This window comes from Penicillium longicatenatum (genome assembly GCF_028827895.1).
Source record: "Penicillium longicatenatum strain IBT 33135 chromosome Unknown contig_3_segment0_segment0, whole genome shotgun sequence".
In the NCBI taxonomy this organism is placed as follows: domain Eukaryota; kingdom Fungi; phylum Ascomycota; class Eurotiomycetes; order Eurotiales; family Aspergillaceae; genus Penicillium; species Penicillium longicatenatum.
Window position 1 is genome coordinate 3049181 of NW_026643121.1, and position 12030 is coordinate 3061210.

General features: G+C 48.3%; 4 protein-coding genes across 4 annotated transcripts; 2 read left to right on the forward strand and 2 right to left on the reverse strand.

The window, feature by feature from the left end:
• Positions 1 to 26: 26 nt before the first annotated feature.
• N7484_006492 (uncharacterized protein) lies at positions 27 to 1298 on the reverse strand (the record flags this gene model as incomplete). Its single annotated transcript, XM_057116910.1, has 1 exon — positions 27 to 1298. One exon carries the CDS (start codon positions 1296 to 1298, stop codon positions 27 to 29), a length of 1272 nt encoding a protein of 423 aa, XP_056972793.1.
• A 1093-nt stretch (positions 1299 to 2391) lies between these two features.
• N7484_006493 (uncharacterized protein) lies at positions 2392 to 5144 on the forward strand (the record flags this gene model as incomplete). Its single annotated transcript, XM_057116911.1, has 2 exons — positions 2392 to 4869; positions 4920 to 5144. The coding sequence occupies 2 exons, from the start codon at positions 2392 to 2394 to the stop codon at positions 5142 to 5144; spliced, it is 2703 nt and encodes a 900-aa protein (XP_056972794.1).
• A 379-nt stretch (positions 5145 to 5523) lies between these two features.
• On the forward strand, positions 5524 to 6812 carry N7484_006494 (3-deoxy-7-phosphoheptulonate synthase; the record flags this gene model as incomplete). Its single annotated transcript, XM_057116912.1, has 4 exons — positions 5524 to 5529; positions 5596 to 5650; positions 5704 to 6609; positions 6661 to 6812. The coding sequence occupies 4 exons, from the start codon at positions 5524 to 5526 to the stop codon at positions 6810 to 6812; spliced, it is 1119 nt and encodes a 372-aa protein (XP_056972795.1).
• A 236-nt stretch (positions 6813 to 7048) lies between these two features.
• Positions 7049 to 8951, reverse strand: N7484_006495 (cytochrome P450; the record flags this gene model as incomplete). The annotated part of the gene is made up of 7 exons (XM_057116913.1): positions 7049 to 7454; positions 7511 to 7782; positions 7833 to 8059; positions 8118 to 8269; positions 8327 to 8518; positions 8565 to 8697; positions 8756 to 8951. The coding sequence occupies 7 exons, from the start codon at positions 8949 to 8951 to the stop codon at positions 7049 to 7051; spliced, it is 1578 nt and encodes a 525-aa protein (XP_056972796.1).
• Between the last annotated feature and the right edge of the window lie 3079 nt (positions 8952 to 12030).

A 12030-nucleotide genomic window follows, 5' to 3' on the forward strand; every position in this document is an offset into this window, starting at 1 on the left:
ATTCTGCTATCATAAAGGCAACTAAATCACGAAGACGGGGTATCATCAATGGTCCTCTCGCCATCCCCAAACACCCTTTTAAAGATATAATCATAGCTATTCCACATGCCCGAGAACAGCAAATTCGCTGCTGTGACCAGCCACGGTGGACTGCGTCCATCAGGACCAGCGAATGCTTTAGAAAGCTGCAGTGTGAAGAGTATAGGCGGTCCCCACATACCGAGAAAGATCACCCTTCCGATCTTCTGCCGAGAAGTGGTCATATGATAGGAATGGATGCTGGAAAGATATTCCCGGTAAGATATCGGGAGATCATGCTCTTCACTACCCGTAATAAGCAAACCTAGATACCGTGCAGAGGGCTGCGCGTACTCCGGGTCCGGACGCATATGCGGCTGGATGTCGCCGAATATCGAGCACGTGGAGCAAGAGCCAGAAGCTGTGGCTGGCTCGACCCCCTTGCCAGCGTATACTCTCTTTCGGGCGTCATCCGCTGCCGGTGAGAGGAGGGTATGTGTCTTGAAGGCCTGGGTAGATGGGTGTTCTGGGACTGGGTTGGTGGACTTGTAGTCTTCTGCAAAGGGGTAGCAGTCAACGACTACATCCCTGTATCCACGACCACCACCCTCTGTCGCGATGATCTTGGCATAATCCATCAGTGTAACCTCGTAGACAACACCGACGAGGGGCTTATGCCATCGTCGCTCGTTAGAACTAGTACGTAACTCCCTTGTTTTGGTCGGGAGCGACGCCTTTTCAGATAGATATTCGCTCTCCGTGAGGAGTTTCTCATCATCGGTAAGTTCGACCTCGGATTCAGATTCTGGCTCGGATGCATCGGGATCTCTGAACTGGGTGCCTGCGAAGCAGGGTTCAGCGTAGGGCACTCCAGGGAGATCAAATGTGAGGCGCAGATCCGGCACGAGGACACAAATTTTTGAGATCGGTTTAATCCCACGCATGCCAAGAAAGGTCTTCGCTGCTAAATTTGATCCGTATGCTAGATACAGGACCGTCTCCTCTGCGTATGTTTGTGGTAAACCCTTGCCATTGTCCTCCAGTGCTGCAATCTTCTCTGAAAGCCCGACATCTTGATCGGTGGACGCTTCAATAATTGAAGCGCGACAACGTTCAGCGGAGGTGGTAGGAATTGACCGGATATCTAGCTTTGCAGCTTGGGGTGGGACCGCAGGGAGGGTAGCTTGGAGTCGGTCTAGAGGTTCAACCGCGCTGAATCGGCGTTGAGACGGTGAAGCAGTCTCCTCGTCATTAGCGTGGGAAGTGGGATCAGGCATCATTTTGGTGGTCTTAATGTAATTTCAAATCGCTTGACAAGGGAGCCCCGGAAGTTAGTGGTAGAAAATTGGTCATAAGCAGATGCATGGCCCTATGTAGTGTCCTCGAGTGCTTCGATCGGCGAGATGATTGCGCAGAGTCCGCTTCAGGTGGACCCTAGCAAGAACCACATGGATTGTTAAGCCGCCTCCCGCGTATTATTAATCGGCGTGACGGGGGGAATTTGGCACCGGAGGAAACGGAACTCCTGAACCCGAGGCCTTTTGTGGAGTTCAGAGAGAAGAACCTAGAGACTCTTGTCCCTGGTCACGAAATATGCATTGGAACACATGTCATGTTCTGTACAGTCTGGATATCAGCTAGGCTCGGGTCCCACCCAGGTGGTATATTCCCACTCACTGAACCAATCAAGAACAAGAGGATACTAGACTAGGTGGACTAGTGATCTTGTACCTCTCATTGTCGGGGACAGTTTAATCAGGACTGTTCATTGATTCAAATTCGGAGTCTCGATCGTTTGGCTGTGGGGGATGACCAAAGATCGTTGCTTGAATTCCAGGGTAGCATTGGGTACCTTAAATGCTGCATCATCCACCAACAAAAATAGTCGATCGAGATGTGTGACAATATAATATGGATGATCATGTAGAATGTTATTTCCAGTGTGGATGGACTCGCTATTATCTTCAAGAGCATCATGTGACATCTGTGATTGCCGTTTGTTGTTGTTGTTGCTTCAGTTCACTCGCCTTCATTTTTCATCTCAAAACAATCATCTTCTGCGAGGTTTGATCGTGAAAAGCCCTGAAAGATATTTCAGCATCAAGCTTTGCCACCTGGACTATCAAGATTAAGACAATGCTCCAAGGCCATGCCACTGAACCTGTGATGTAAATGCAGTCACTCTGTGCCATTATGAATCTCTTCTGATGATTTTTGATTAGGCCTGCAATCGATCATGACTTGACTTAAAGCACGTGAAACCCAAACCCTTTCTGTGTTCAATCGTCGCTGAGCTTGTCTTTGTGTACCTCATCGTTCCACTTGGTAACGCTTGACCTTTTCATTCATCCTGTTGGAATTCGAGATATAGACATGGAGAATGACGGAGAGCCGACCTCACGGCGGGCTAGTCGACCCATCAGAGGAATGCTTGATCATTCTCCTACAGAAGATATAGGGTCAGTCCCAAGATCGGCTGCTACAGAAGGCACAACGGCCCCAGGAGAGCTGGTGAAAGGTCGACGGAAGACGAGAGTCCCTCAACAGAAGTTGGAATTAGCTACGCTGCCACACGTCCAAGATATACCCAAATTGGCACGCGAGGATGACGCCACTGACTCGTGCCATGCTGCCACAAAGCACGTAATCCCTCGGGTACCACAGCAGCTCCAATCAGCCGCAGAGATAAGCGATGCTCACAAGGCCATAGCTTCTACTCGGAGCGCTGGTACGGACGTTCAACGCAGAAAAGTTCCTAAATTCAAAAGCAATGCCCCACTTGCCAAGAAGGACCGGGGCAGAACGCAGCACAACAATGGCAGTACAGATGATAAAGTTTTCACAGTGCAGAGTGAAGAAGTCCAATCAGAAACCAAGTTTCGGCGTCTGACACTTTCACTGCCACGGAAACCGGAGTCTTGGGAGAAGCGATCTGCCCGTAAAAAGTATACGCTACACCTCAAGACTGAAGTGGACTGGAATGAGGACCTACGGCCAACTGACGATGAGGACTTGTGCCATGCCAATAGCAATGACGAAGGGACATCCGTGTCTACCCCAGATCCTGAGCCCATGTGCGAGAATGAGCAGAAGGAGAGTCGTAAACGCAAAGGATCAAACGCTCAAACAAGTTCCGGAAAACGTAAAAAACCTGCGAAACGTATGGCTAACAACAAGAGGGAAAGCAGTCGACAGCCTCAATTGCACTTGACTTCACTGATTGCGGAGCCCACTATGGAGTTGCAGCCAGAAGCAATTGCCTCCAATACAAAGACTGACCTGTTACCAGGTGGACAGTCCGAAGATTTCTCGGCCGCCGGAAAGCCACACAAGAATAGTCTGAGTGAACCAGCAACTCAGCAGCATGAAATTATTGAAATAACGAGCTCCCCAATGGTATCTGAATCGACTAGCTCAGACTATGGCATTGACGTGCTCAGAGGACAAACTTACCGGGTGATTGGAACAAGCTGTGATGGCAGAGGTAAATCTGTCGGCCAAAAGCTGGCCGATGCTCTTCATGGAGTACAGCTACATTCCCAACTTCGGCCTGCTGTTGAAACCACTTTGCATACTACTTACAAGGGACATATTGGGAGTGATCGCCAAGAGGCTGCAAGTCCTTCTTCACGCATGCCCACTACTGATGGATCTCAAGGCCAATACCCGCATTTACTGGACCATGGCATCGAACAGACACAAGCAAGCTTTGGTACTAGAGAACAACGTCAAGGATTGGCAGGAGCCTTCCAACTGACCCACACGACAAAGTTACCCTCGGAGATTGCGAATCTCCATAACGCTGAGGAAACCCAAACTTTTGCTAAGCCCCGAGGCTCATTGAATGACAGAGACTCTGTTAATATCAGAGTTGGCAGTGATGGAATCAATGACCACAGTCCAACTCAATATTATCTGCCACAGGACCATGCGCAGGTTTCCCTCGAGACTGTCGATGCGATTAAAGATCCCCGCCGAGGCATCATTCAGTCTCCCAGAGCTGTATCCGAGCACGATGCAGATAGCTCATCCCAAAGCCCACCGGAGATAGGAACAAGAACTCTGCCAGCTATGCTTTTCCGAAGCAGAAACAACAAAGCACATCATACCCCCGAATCCCAGAAACCGCTTCTGAGACTGCAAACCCCCATTCATGCAAGGGTTTCGATTTTGGGGGGGTTTAGGACAGCTCCAAAAAGCAGTATCGTCGATTCAAAGGGTAGCCCCCGGCTCATGCCGCAGGTAAGCCTAGCGGCTGATAAAGCTCAATCGCCCCTGAAAGATGTCCAGGCGCCGAGCGATGTCGAAATTCCTGACACCAGTTCCAGTAACTATGACAAAGGTTCAGATGGATACTCTCTCGATAGTGGAGAAGACGAAGTGACATGGTCAAAATATCAGCGTGACATGTTCATGGAGTACGGCTTCCAAACAGCATCAATGAAAAAGAGCAGAGCTCAATCGCCTCCACCCAAGAGGGATTCTGAAATTGACAAAAGCAACAAAGTCATTGTCCAACAACTTACAAAAGATCTACCTGTTGACCCAATCTCAGCGTTTCTCAACCCACCTCTAGGTGCCTCAACACGTCAGTGTCACGCTCATGGAGTCAATCAAGACCGAACTGCAGAAGTTGCACCGGGCCCCAACCAGATATCTACAGCCGAACTCAGTGCATACGCCGATCAAGATCCAATAGCGCCTCTGTCTACAAAAATGCTTAGGCCCTCTCAGTCAGCCCCTGAAGCCCAGCAATTTTCTCAATCGGGTGAGTCGAATTTTCTAGACTGGATCTCAACTCTGCGGGCTGCCCAAAAGAGTGCCCATGACCTGCTTTTGGAAACAAACAAAGTAAGTTTAGCCACTTGTGGTATTTTATGCGGGTGCTAATGAATGAAAAGCGTTTGTCAAGTCAGCTTGCAGCAGAACAAGAAACGATCCGCCAGGTTCTTCACATCTATCGGCAGGGATGCAATCGTATCCTTGATGATCTTTTCCAAGCCCAGCAAGTCCGCATGGGCCTCTACCAGCAACAGATGACTGTGGTGAAGGAGCAACACCATCAGATCTGTCGAGAGTTAGTTCTGGGTCTACAGGATCTGGATCATCGGGTCCAGGGCGAATAGACTCCCAGTAGTGGGGGAAAGCGAGAAAAAAAGGAAAGTGGGGACGGAAGACGGAGGTAATTCCACGTCATTATGCTTTCTTTTTCACTTATTAACCTAGGCATTTGTTAATGCGGGTGTGGTGATTGGGATTGGTCCCCGCTCACCGAGTTCACCGAGGGAAATCACGTGGGACGACCCTTTGACTCATTCCATGTTGCTTGTGCGTTACGTTTTATTAATTTACGTGGAATTATTATTTATAGTTCGAAGGCATTCGAATTTTTATTCTTTTTTTCTCCCTTCAGTTCTGTTCTCCCACATAATACGACCACTGTGCTCTTGTCTTCGATCTTCCGAGCCCTCAATTCCTTTCTAATCACATACACTAAGCCCCGCCATGTCGGTGAGTCCGCCCCTCTATGACAACATACACCAGCTATTGAGCAGCTTTTGACCCTGACCACATTAGTTCTTCATTGAGAACCCCAATGTGGGTAACCACAGCCACCTGGAAGACTCCCGCAGTATGTATTCCCAATCCCAAAATCAATTGGAGCTACGTTAACTCCTCGCATAGTTGCCGGCTACAACCCCCTCACCGCGCCTAATGTCCTCCAACATGAAATTGCCTTGACAGAGAAGTCCCGACAGACCGTGCTGCAAGGCCGTGATGAAGCAGTTGCAATTGTCCATGGCACCGACAAAGAAAGGGAGCGTCTGATGGTTGTCATTGGTCCCTGCTCAATTCACGACCCGGACATGGCCCTCGAATACTGCGACCGCTTGATGAAGCAGAAGGAGAAATACGCAGATGATCTATTGATTGTTATGCGCTCCTACTTGGAGAAGCCTCGCACCACTGTTGGCTGGAAGGGTCTGATCAACGACCCGGATATTGACAACAGCTTCAAGATCAATAAGGGTCTGCGCACCTCCCGTCAACTGTTCGTTGATCTCACAAACAAGGGCATGCCCATTGCCAGTGAGATGCTTGATACCATCTCCCCTCAGTTTTTGGCCGATTGTTTGTCCGTCGGCGCTGTCGGTGCCCGCACTACCGAGTCCCAGGTCCATCGTGAGCTGTCATCCGGCCTGTCCTTCCCCGTCGGTTTCAAGAACGGCACGGATGGCTCGCTCGATGTTGCAGTTGATGCCATTGGCTCCGTAAAACACCCCCATCATTTCCTGTCTGTTACCAAGCCCGGTGTTGTCTCCATTGTGGGCACCGTCGGTAACCCTGACTGCTTCGTCATTCTGCGTGGTGGCAAGAAGGGCCCTAACTACGATGCTGCCAGCATCACTGATGCTAAGACAAAGCTCGAGGCTAAGGGACTTGCGCCTCGTCTTATGGTGGACTGCAGCCATGGTAACTCTGAAAAGAACCACAAGAATCAGCCTAAGGTTGCTGGCGTTCTGGCTGAACAAATTGCTGCGGGTGAGACTGCCATTATGGGTGTCATGATTGAGAGCAATATCAACGAGGGTATGTTTCCAAATTACCTTTTCTGATTTGTATTTTACTAACAACTAGCAGGTAACCAGAAGGTCCCACCAGAGGGCAAGGCTGGCCTCAAGTACGGTGTCAGTATTACTGATGCTTGTATTCACTGGGAAGATACCGAATCCGTGCTGGAGGTACTGGCACAGGCTGTGCGCGCTCGCCGGCAGAAGCTGAATGGCAATTAAGCAGCGTCACTGCTCTGTCTCTTCTTCACCTGTTCTAATTTTTTTGTCATCTTCTTTTAATGACACCCGGATCGGATTACCGGGAAATCTGACTAGCGTACTGTATGTTGGGATTTAGGCAAAAGTTCTTGAATGTGATAATATCTATTGCTTATTTATTAAAATGACTGAGACTCAAGAGTCGGCTATTCGCCGTGGCCCATGTAGCGGAAGCTTAAATAACCCTGTGCAATGTCCTACATCCGTTTGAGAGCCTCACTCAAAGCCTCCGCATCACTATTCTCAAACGGAGTTTCACGTTCAAACTCCAGAATCAATGCTTTGTGCTTTTCACTCCGTGGAGTAAAGTTACACTGATAGGGCAAAGGGTGACTGACAATACCCGGCGTGAAGCCAATAGGAGGCTCGATTTCCAGGCCATCTTCCCCGACCCCCTTGGTGATATCGAAGGTAGCCAACGCATTCGCGATAGTCAGAAACAGTGACGTATCGGCAACAATGCGGCCGGGGCAGAGTCGACGTCCATAACCGAAGCTTGCGGAGTGTGGATCAGGCTCGGCATTCCGGCCCTCTTCCGGAAGGTATCGTTCAGGGCGGAATACTGATGGTTCAGGATATACCTCAGGATCATGGTTGAAAGACCTGTGAAACTTTTTAGCTGAATTGAATCGACTAGGTGGGATAAATAGGGCCCATACCAGATATTCGGCACCAGAACGGCGTTTCTCGGAATTAGATATCCATCAACGATGTCATCTTCATCGGTTCGATGAGGAACGCCGAGTGGAGCGACAACGTGCCAACGAAGGGCCTCTTTGACAATTGCATTGATATAAGGCAGCCTTTCTCGGTCCTCAACTGTAGACAAAGCTGGGCCACCGAATACACGGTCAATTTCTTCATGTGCCTTGCGTTGAACATCGGGGAATAGTGTCATCGCGAGAAAGAATCCTTCCAACGCGGCTACAGTCTAACTATGGTATTAGCAGGATAACCAAAGACCAGAGCAGGAGATCCTACTGTATCTGCTCCACCAGCATATAGTGCCACGGCTGCCCACTTTGCAATGTCTTCATCCTCTCCCTGACTCAGAAGCTCGGATACGAACGATGGCCTGTGAGAGTTTTGGCTCATTTTGTATTTTGTAAACTTGAAGGGGTGGTCGACAAGATTTGTGAGGGTTTCAAGATAATAGCGTGCCGTCTTCTTGAAGCCTGATCCTGGAGCCCACTCTGGAATGTACTTTACTGCAATACATTGTTAAAACGGTGGGTGTGGTCGTCGCCTGGGTATATGTGAACTTACATGCTGGAATCATATCCACCAACCATGCTCCCGGGACCATAGCCTTTGAGAATTGCTCTAGTGCCGAATCTGCCAAGCTAACCAGAGGGTCTTTACCGTGGGGAACAATATCGTATCCATAGGTGACTTTCAAGATGAAAGCTCCCGCGGCGCTGGTGCACTTGTGTTAGCACTGAGATTACAGTCAATCTTATGGACATGTAGCTCACGTTCTGATGTGATCTATAAAGTTTTGCGGACGATCGAGTACGCGCCATAAAAACCGTCGAGTCTCAACAACAAGCAATTGGTCAAATTTCGAGGCTGATGCATGTGTTCCGATAACGCGGGCCATCGCCCGACGATATGTGCGGAGGAGACTTGTGTTACCTTGACTCACGGGCGTCTTGCCCCATCCCGAGCTATTCCATGTTAGTCATGGAAATTCATGTGGCAAAGAGAACATACAGTTCGTTGGCGAAGACAAAATGAGGACGAGATGAATGCTTAGCGGAGTTCTTTTCCAATATTTGGCCTGCAATATCTCTATCGTTGATGATGATCACTGTTTGGCCCAGGGCCGTGACGGAGCTCAAGGGGCCTATGAATAAAGGAATAAAGGTTAGTAATTATATTAAGAGCGAGACTTTATTACACACCATAAAGCTCTTTGTGTCGCAGCCAGTGCAGACATTCTTGTTCCCCTTCTGCAGGTAGATCAAGCAGATTCCCGATAATAGGTTTGCCTTTCGGACCGGGAGGTAATTTGCCAAGCTTTTGTTTTGAGGTAAAAGCCCGGATGATGAAGAAAAAGGCCACGACGGCAGTCAAGACTGCTAGCGTGGTGAGCCCCATGATGGGAGGTATAACCACGCAATCAGATTACGTGCTGTTTTTTCTACTGTGGGCTTCTTAATTGCCGGTTAAGGTATCAACCTTGAACATAGGCAAAATGACAGAAGCACGGGGCATCGGGGATATTTAAAATCTTGTAGGCCCATTATATTGGAGCAGGGCTTAGCCATAATTAAAGGCGATCGAATGAGAATAGCCGAGCTACGGGGCATATACCGTCTTCTGAATAGTCTGCAGGCCGCGAATCCTCTAAAATGTCCGTCCTACACGCGAGATAGCCTAGTACTTTTGCGTAGTTAGCTAGCGATTGGATTTTTATAGCCTCGGTCGAATGTCCAATACGTGGAATGACATTTTGCCCCAACTACTAACCAAGTTGTACTACATATTTGCCACCTTACTTTGAAGAAGGTTTTTTTTTTTTTTGTTTTCCATGCGACACGTAACATGGGACGATCTTCTCACATGCGCCCGGTGCTGGAACAATGGGGTTTCGTGTTGCTTAATCCACTACTAATTAGTAGTAGCACCATGCAGGGAAGCGGGTCAAGCGTGGAGTTGTAATTCCCACAACGGAGCGAGGGATTAATAACGAGATAAGCGTGGAATATTGTAGTGAGATTTTGCATCTAAATGTGATAGCAGGCAAGGAATAGTGAGGTCTCCATTCGCCTATTGCCGCAATGGGTTTAAGTCAAGATTAAGACGTTGATCGGGAGCCTTCGGGGGACAGTAAATTGACGGCCGAACCGGCTAGCTTCGACGCTAATTCAAGCAGCATATCAACCAGAATTCTAGTTATAACAGCTTGTGACTAGTGCTTATTGAGGACAATAGTGGAAGACTGGACACTTACAGCAGCCTATCAACTATTTTGAGTGGTCAGATATTTGTCTGTTTTAGATATAGGTCGGATTAGGTCATGTGCAAGTCTTTGTCTAGGGAATGTGGCAGCGAGTCCAATGGCAACTTAGTGAACACTAGGACTCTAGGAGCATATGTGCTAGGTTCGTATTCCAAGCTCCGACCGATTTCGTTATACTCTAATGGAGGCTAGAACCTAAGAATGCGACCGCCTAAGTTTTCTTTTTTAGGCAAGGGCTTGGGATAACACAAAAAAAAAGAAAACATGATCCTGTGATACTAGCTAACCAGCCGTCCTAAGGATGACGAGCGCTGTTTTCTAAGTTAATTAGAGACGGCCGTCTTATGAAAATGATATAGTCAACTCCCACTTATGGTACGGCGGGTTATAGAACATTCCCGGTTATAGTACACCATCCGCTTGGATGGACCCACTTTTCCGGGTTTTCCCATACAAAACTCTCACTTATAGAACACTCACCTTTGTACACTCCCAATTTTGCTGCGTCATCCGCTTAGTCAGTTCTATCAACCAATCACAATGCTTGAATACTCTACAACTCCCCTGCCAAAGTGCATCAGGTCGGCCACCCAAGCACCACCACCCAAGCACCGCCACCAAAGCTCTATGTAATGAAGTACCTAATTGATAATGTTCGTAATGATAATATTGTATAATTTGATCAGTTTTTAGACTATATTTGAGGAAGATATTATATCCAAAGATGAAACCTATGGGTATCATGTCATCCTCTCACTTATTGTACCTCTCACTCATTGTACACAATTTTCTTTGGATGGTGGGGTGTACTATAAGCGGGAGTTGACTGTAGTACAAAAATCCGATCTTTTCGGCAGCGCATGATGACATTAATTTCGTCGGGTATTTGGCTTTCGACTCTAGGAGTTCGTTAGGGAAGATTTTGGGCTGTGTTTGCGGTATCTTCACCTGTCTAGCTTTATGCCGGGAAAAAGGATAATTTGCATTGGCTTCGTACTGTCGCCGATATGTGGGGACAAGCATCATACAGTAGGAAGCCCCACCGATGGGAGGACCAGTAGGCAAGGCTCCCGGGGTTTCCATAGACACAGGAACTTTCTTGCGGACTACCTTCCCTGCTGTGCCAGGGGTAATGAAATCAGTAGATTTTATGGAGACGGCGAGCCGGGGACTTCCTTGCGACGCGGTACCAGGGAATGGACCGAGCAGCACTGTGAAACTTGAAGATTTGGTGCATGTCTTGCATGTCTCGGGATCATCGATACGAGAAATTGACGGCCTAGTAGTGACATAGGAATACAAAGGATGATCCACATAGGATTCAGGACAATCTCCAATGCTGATCGATGTTGTGCGTTCCTAGTCTTGTGGTTCCCTGGGATGCCTATTAGATTCGGTGCCTCATTCCTAAGACATAAGCCACCACATCTGTATCACTCGCATAGATGGCAGTACGCTGTTGCAACACAATAGAAGCCTTGACCGTACAATTGATCATAATAGCATTAGTCGCATAGCGCACGAAGCAACAATCTCATTCTGAAGGTTCTCCGATGATCGGCACTCCGTAGCCCGTTAGAACAAATGCCGAGTCTGGACCCACGGGCCATTTCTCCTAGCTTTCTAGAAAATTTAGAAAAAGGACCAGTTTGCACGCTACTTACCAACACGGTGCTCAGGTGTGCAGATTGACAATTCTATGGTTTCTAGCTGGTCCTAACCGCCAGGCCTTTACTGCATTCATCAATAGTATTAATGTCACTACCTTAACGGAGTAACCCTCCAGCCTTAAAGGAAGCGAGATCTCACAGTAGGGTTTACGATGGATAGAAGGCAAGATTTTCATAAGCAAGCTATTTCTTTGAATAAAAAAATTCCGCTCCTCAATCTCTTCAATTAGCACATAAACTGACGTGGGGGGCTTTACCGTCAGGGCACCCCGCATTCCTAGACTTGGAATACTCGCTGAACCAACGCGCATCAACGCAGCTCCAAACTGGCAGAGAACGGTCAATGTGGTGCTAACAGTATTCCTGGACCTGGTCTTCGGCGCCACGCCCGGTCTAGCCTCGACGCTAAAAATACCGACCAAGGCCAAGGTGTAGCCCAAATGCATGATGTCACCCGGCGCGGAACACCAAGATGAGGGGAAAACCACCTTCCTCCCTTCCAAGATTTTTTTTTCTATTTCACACCACTCCTACGGTCTGAAGT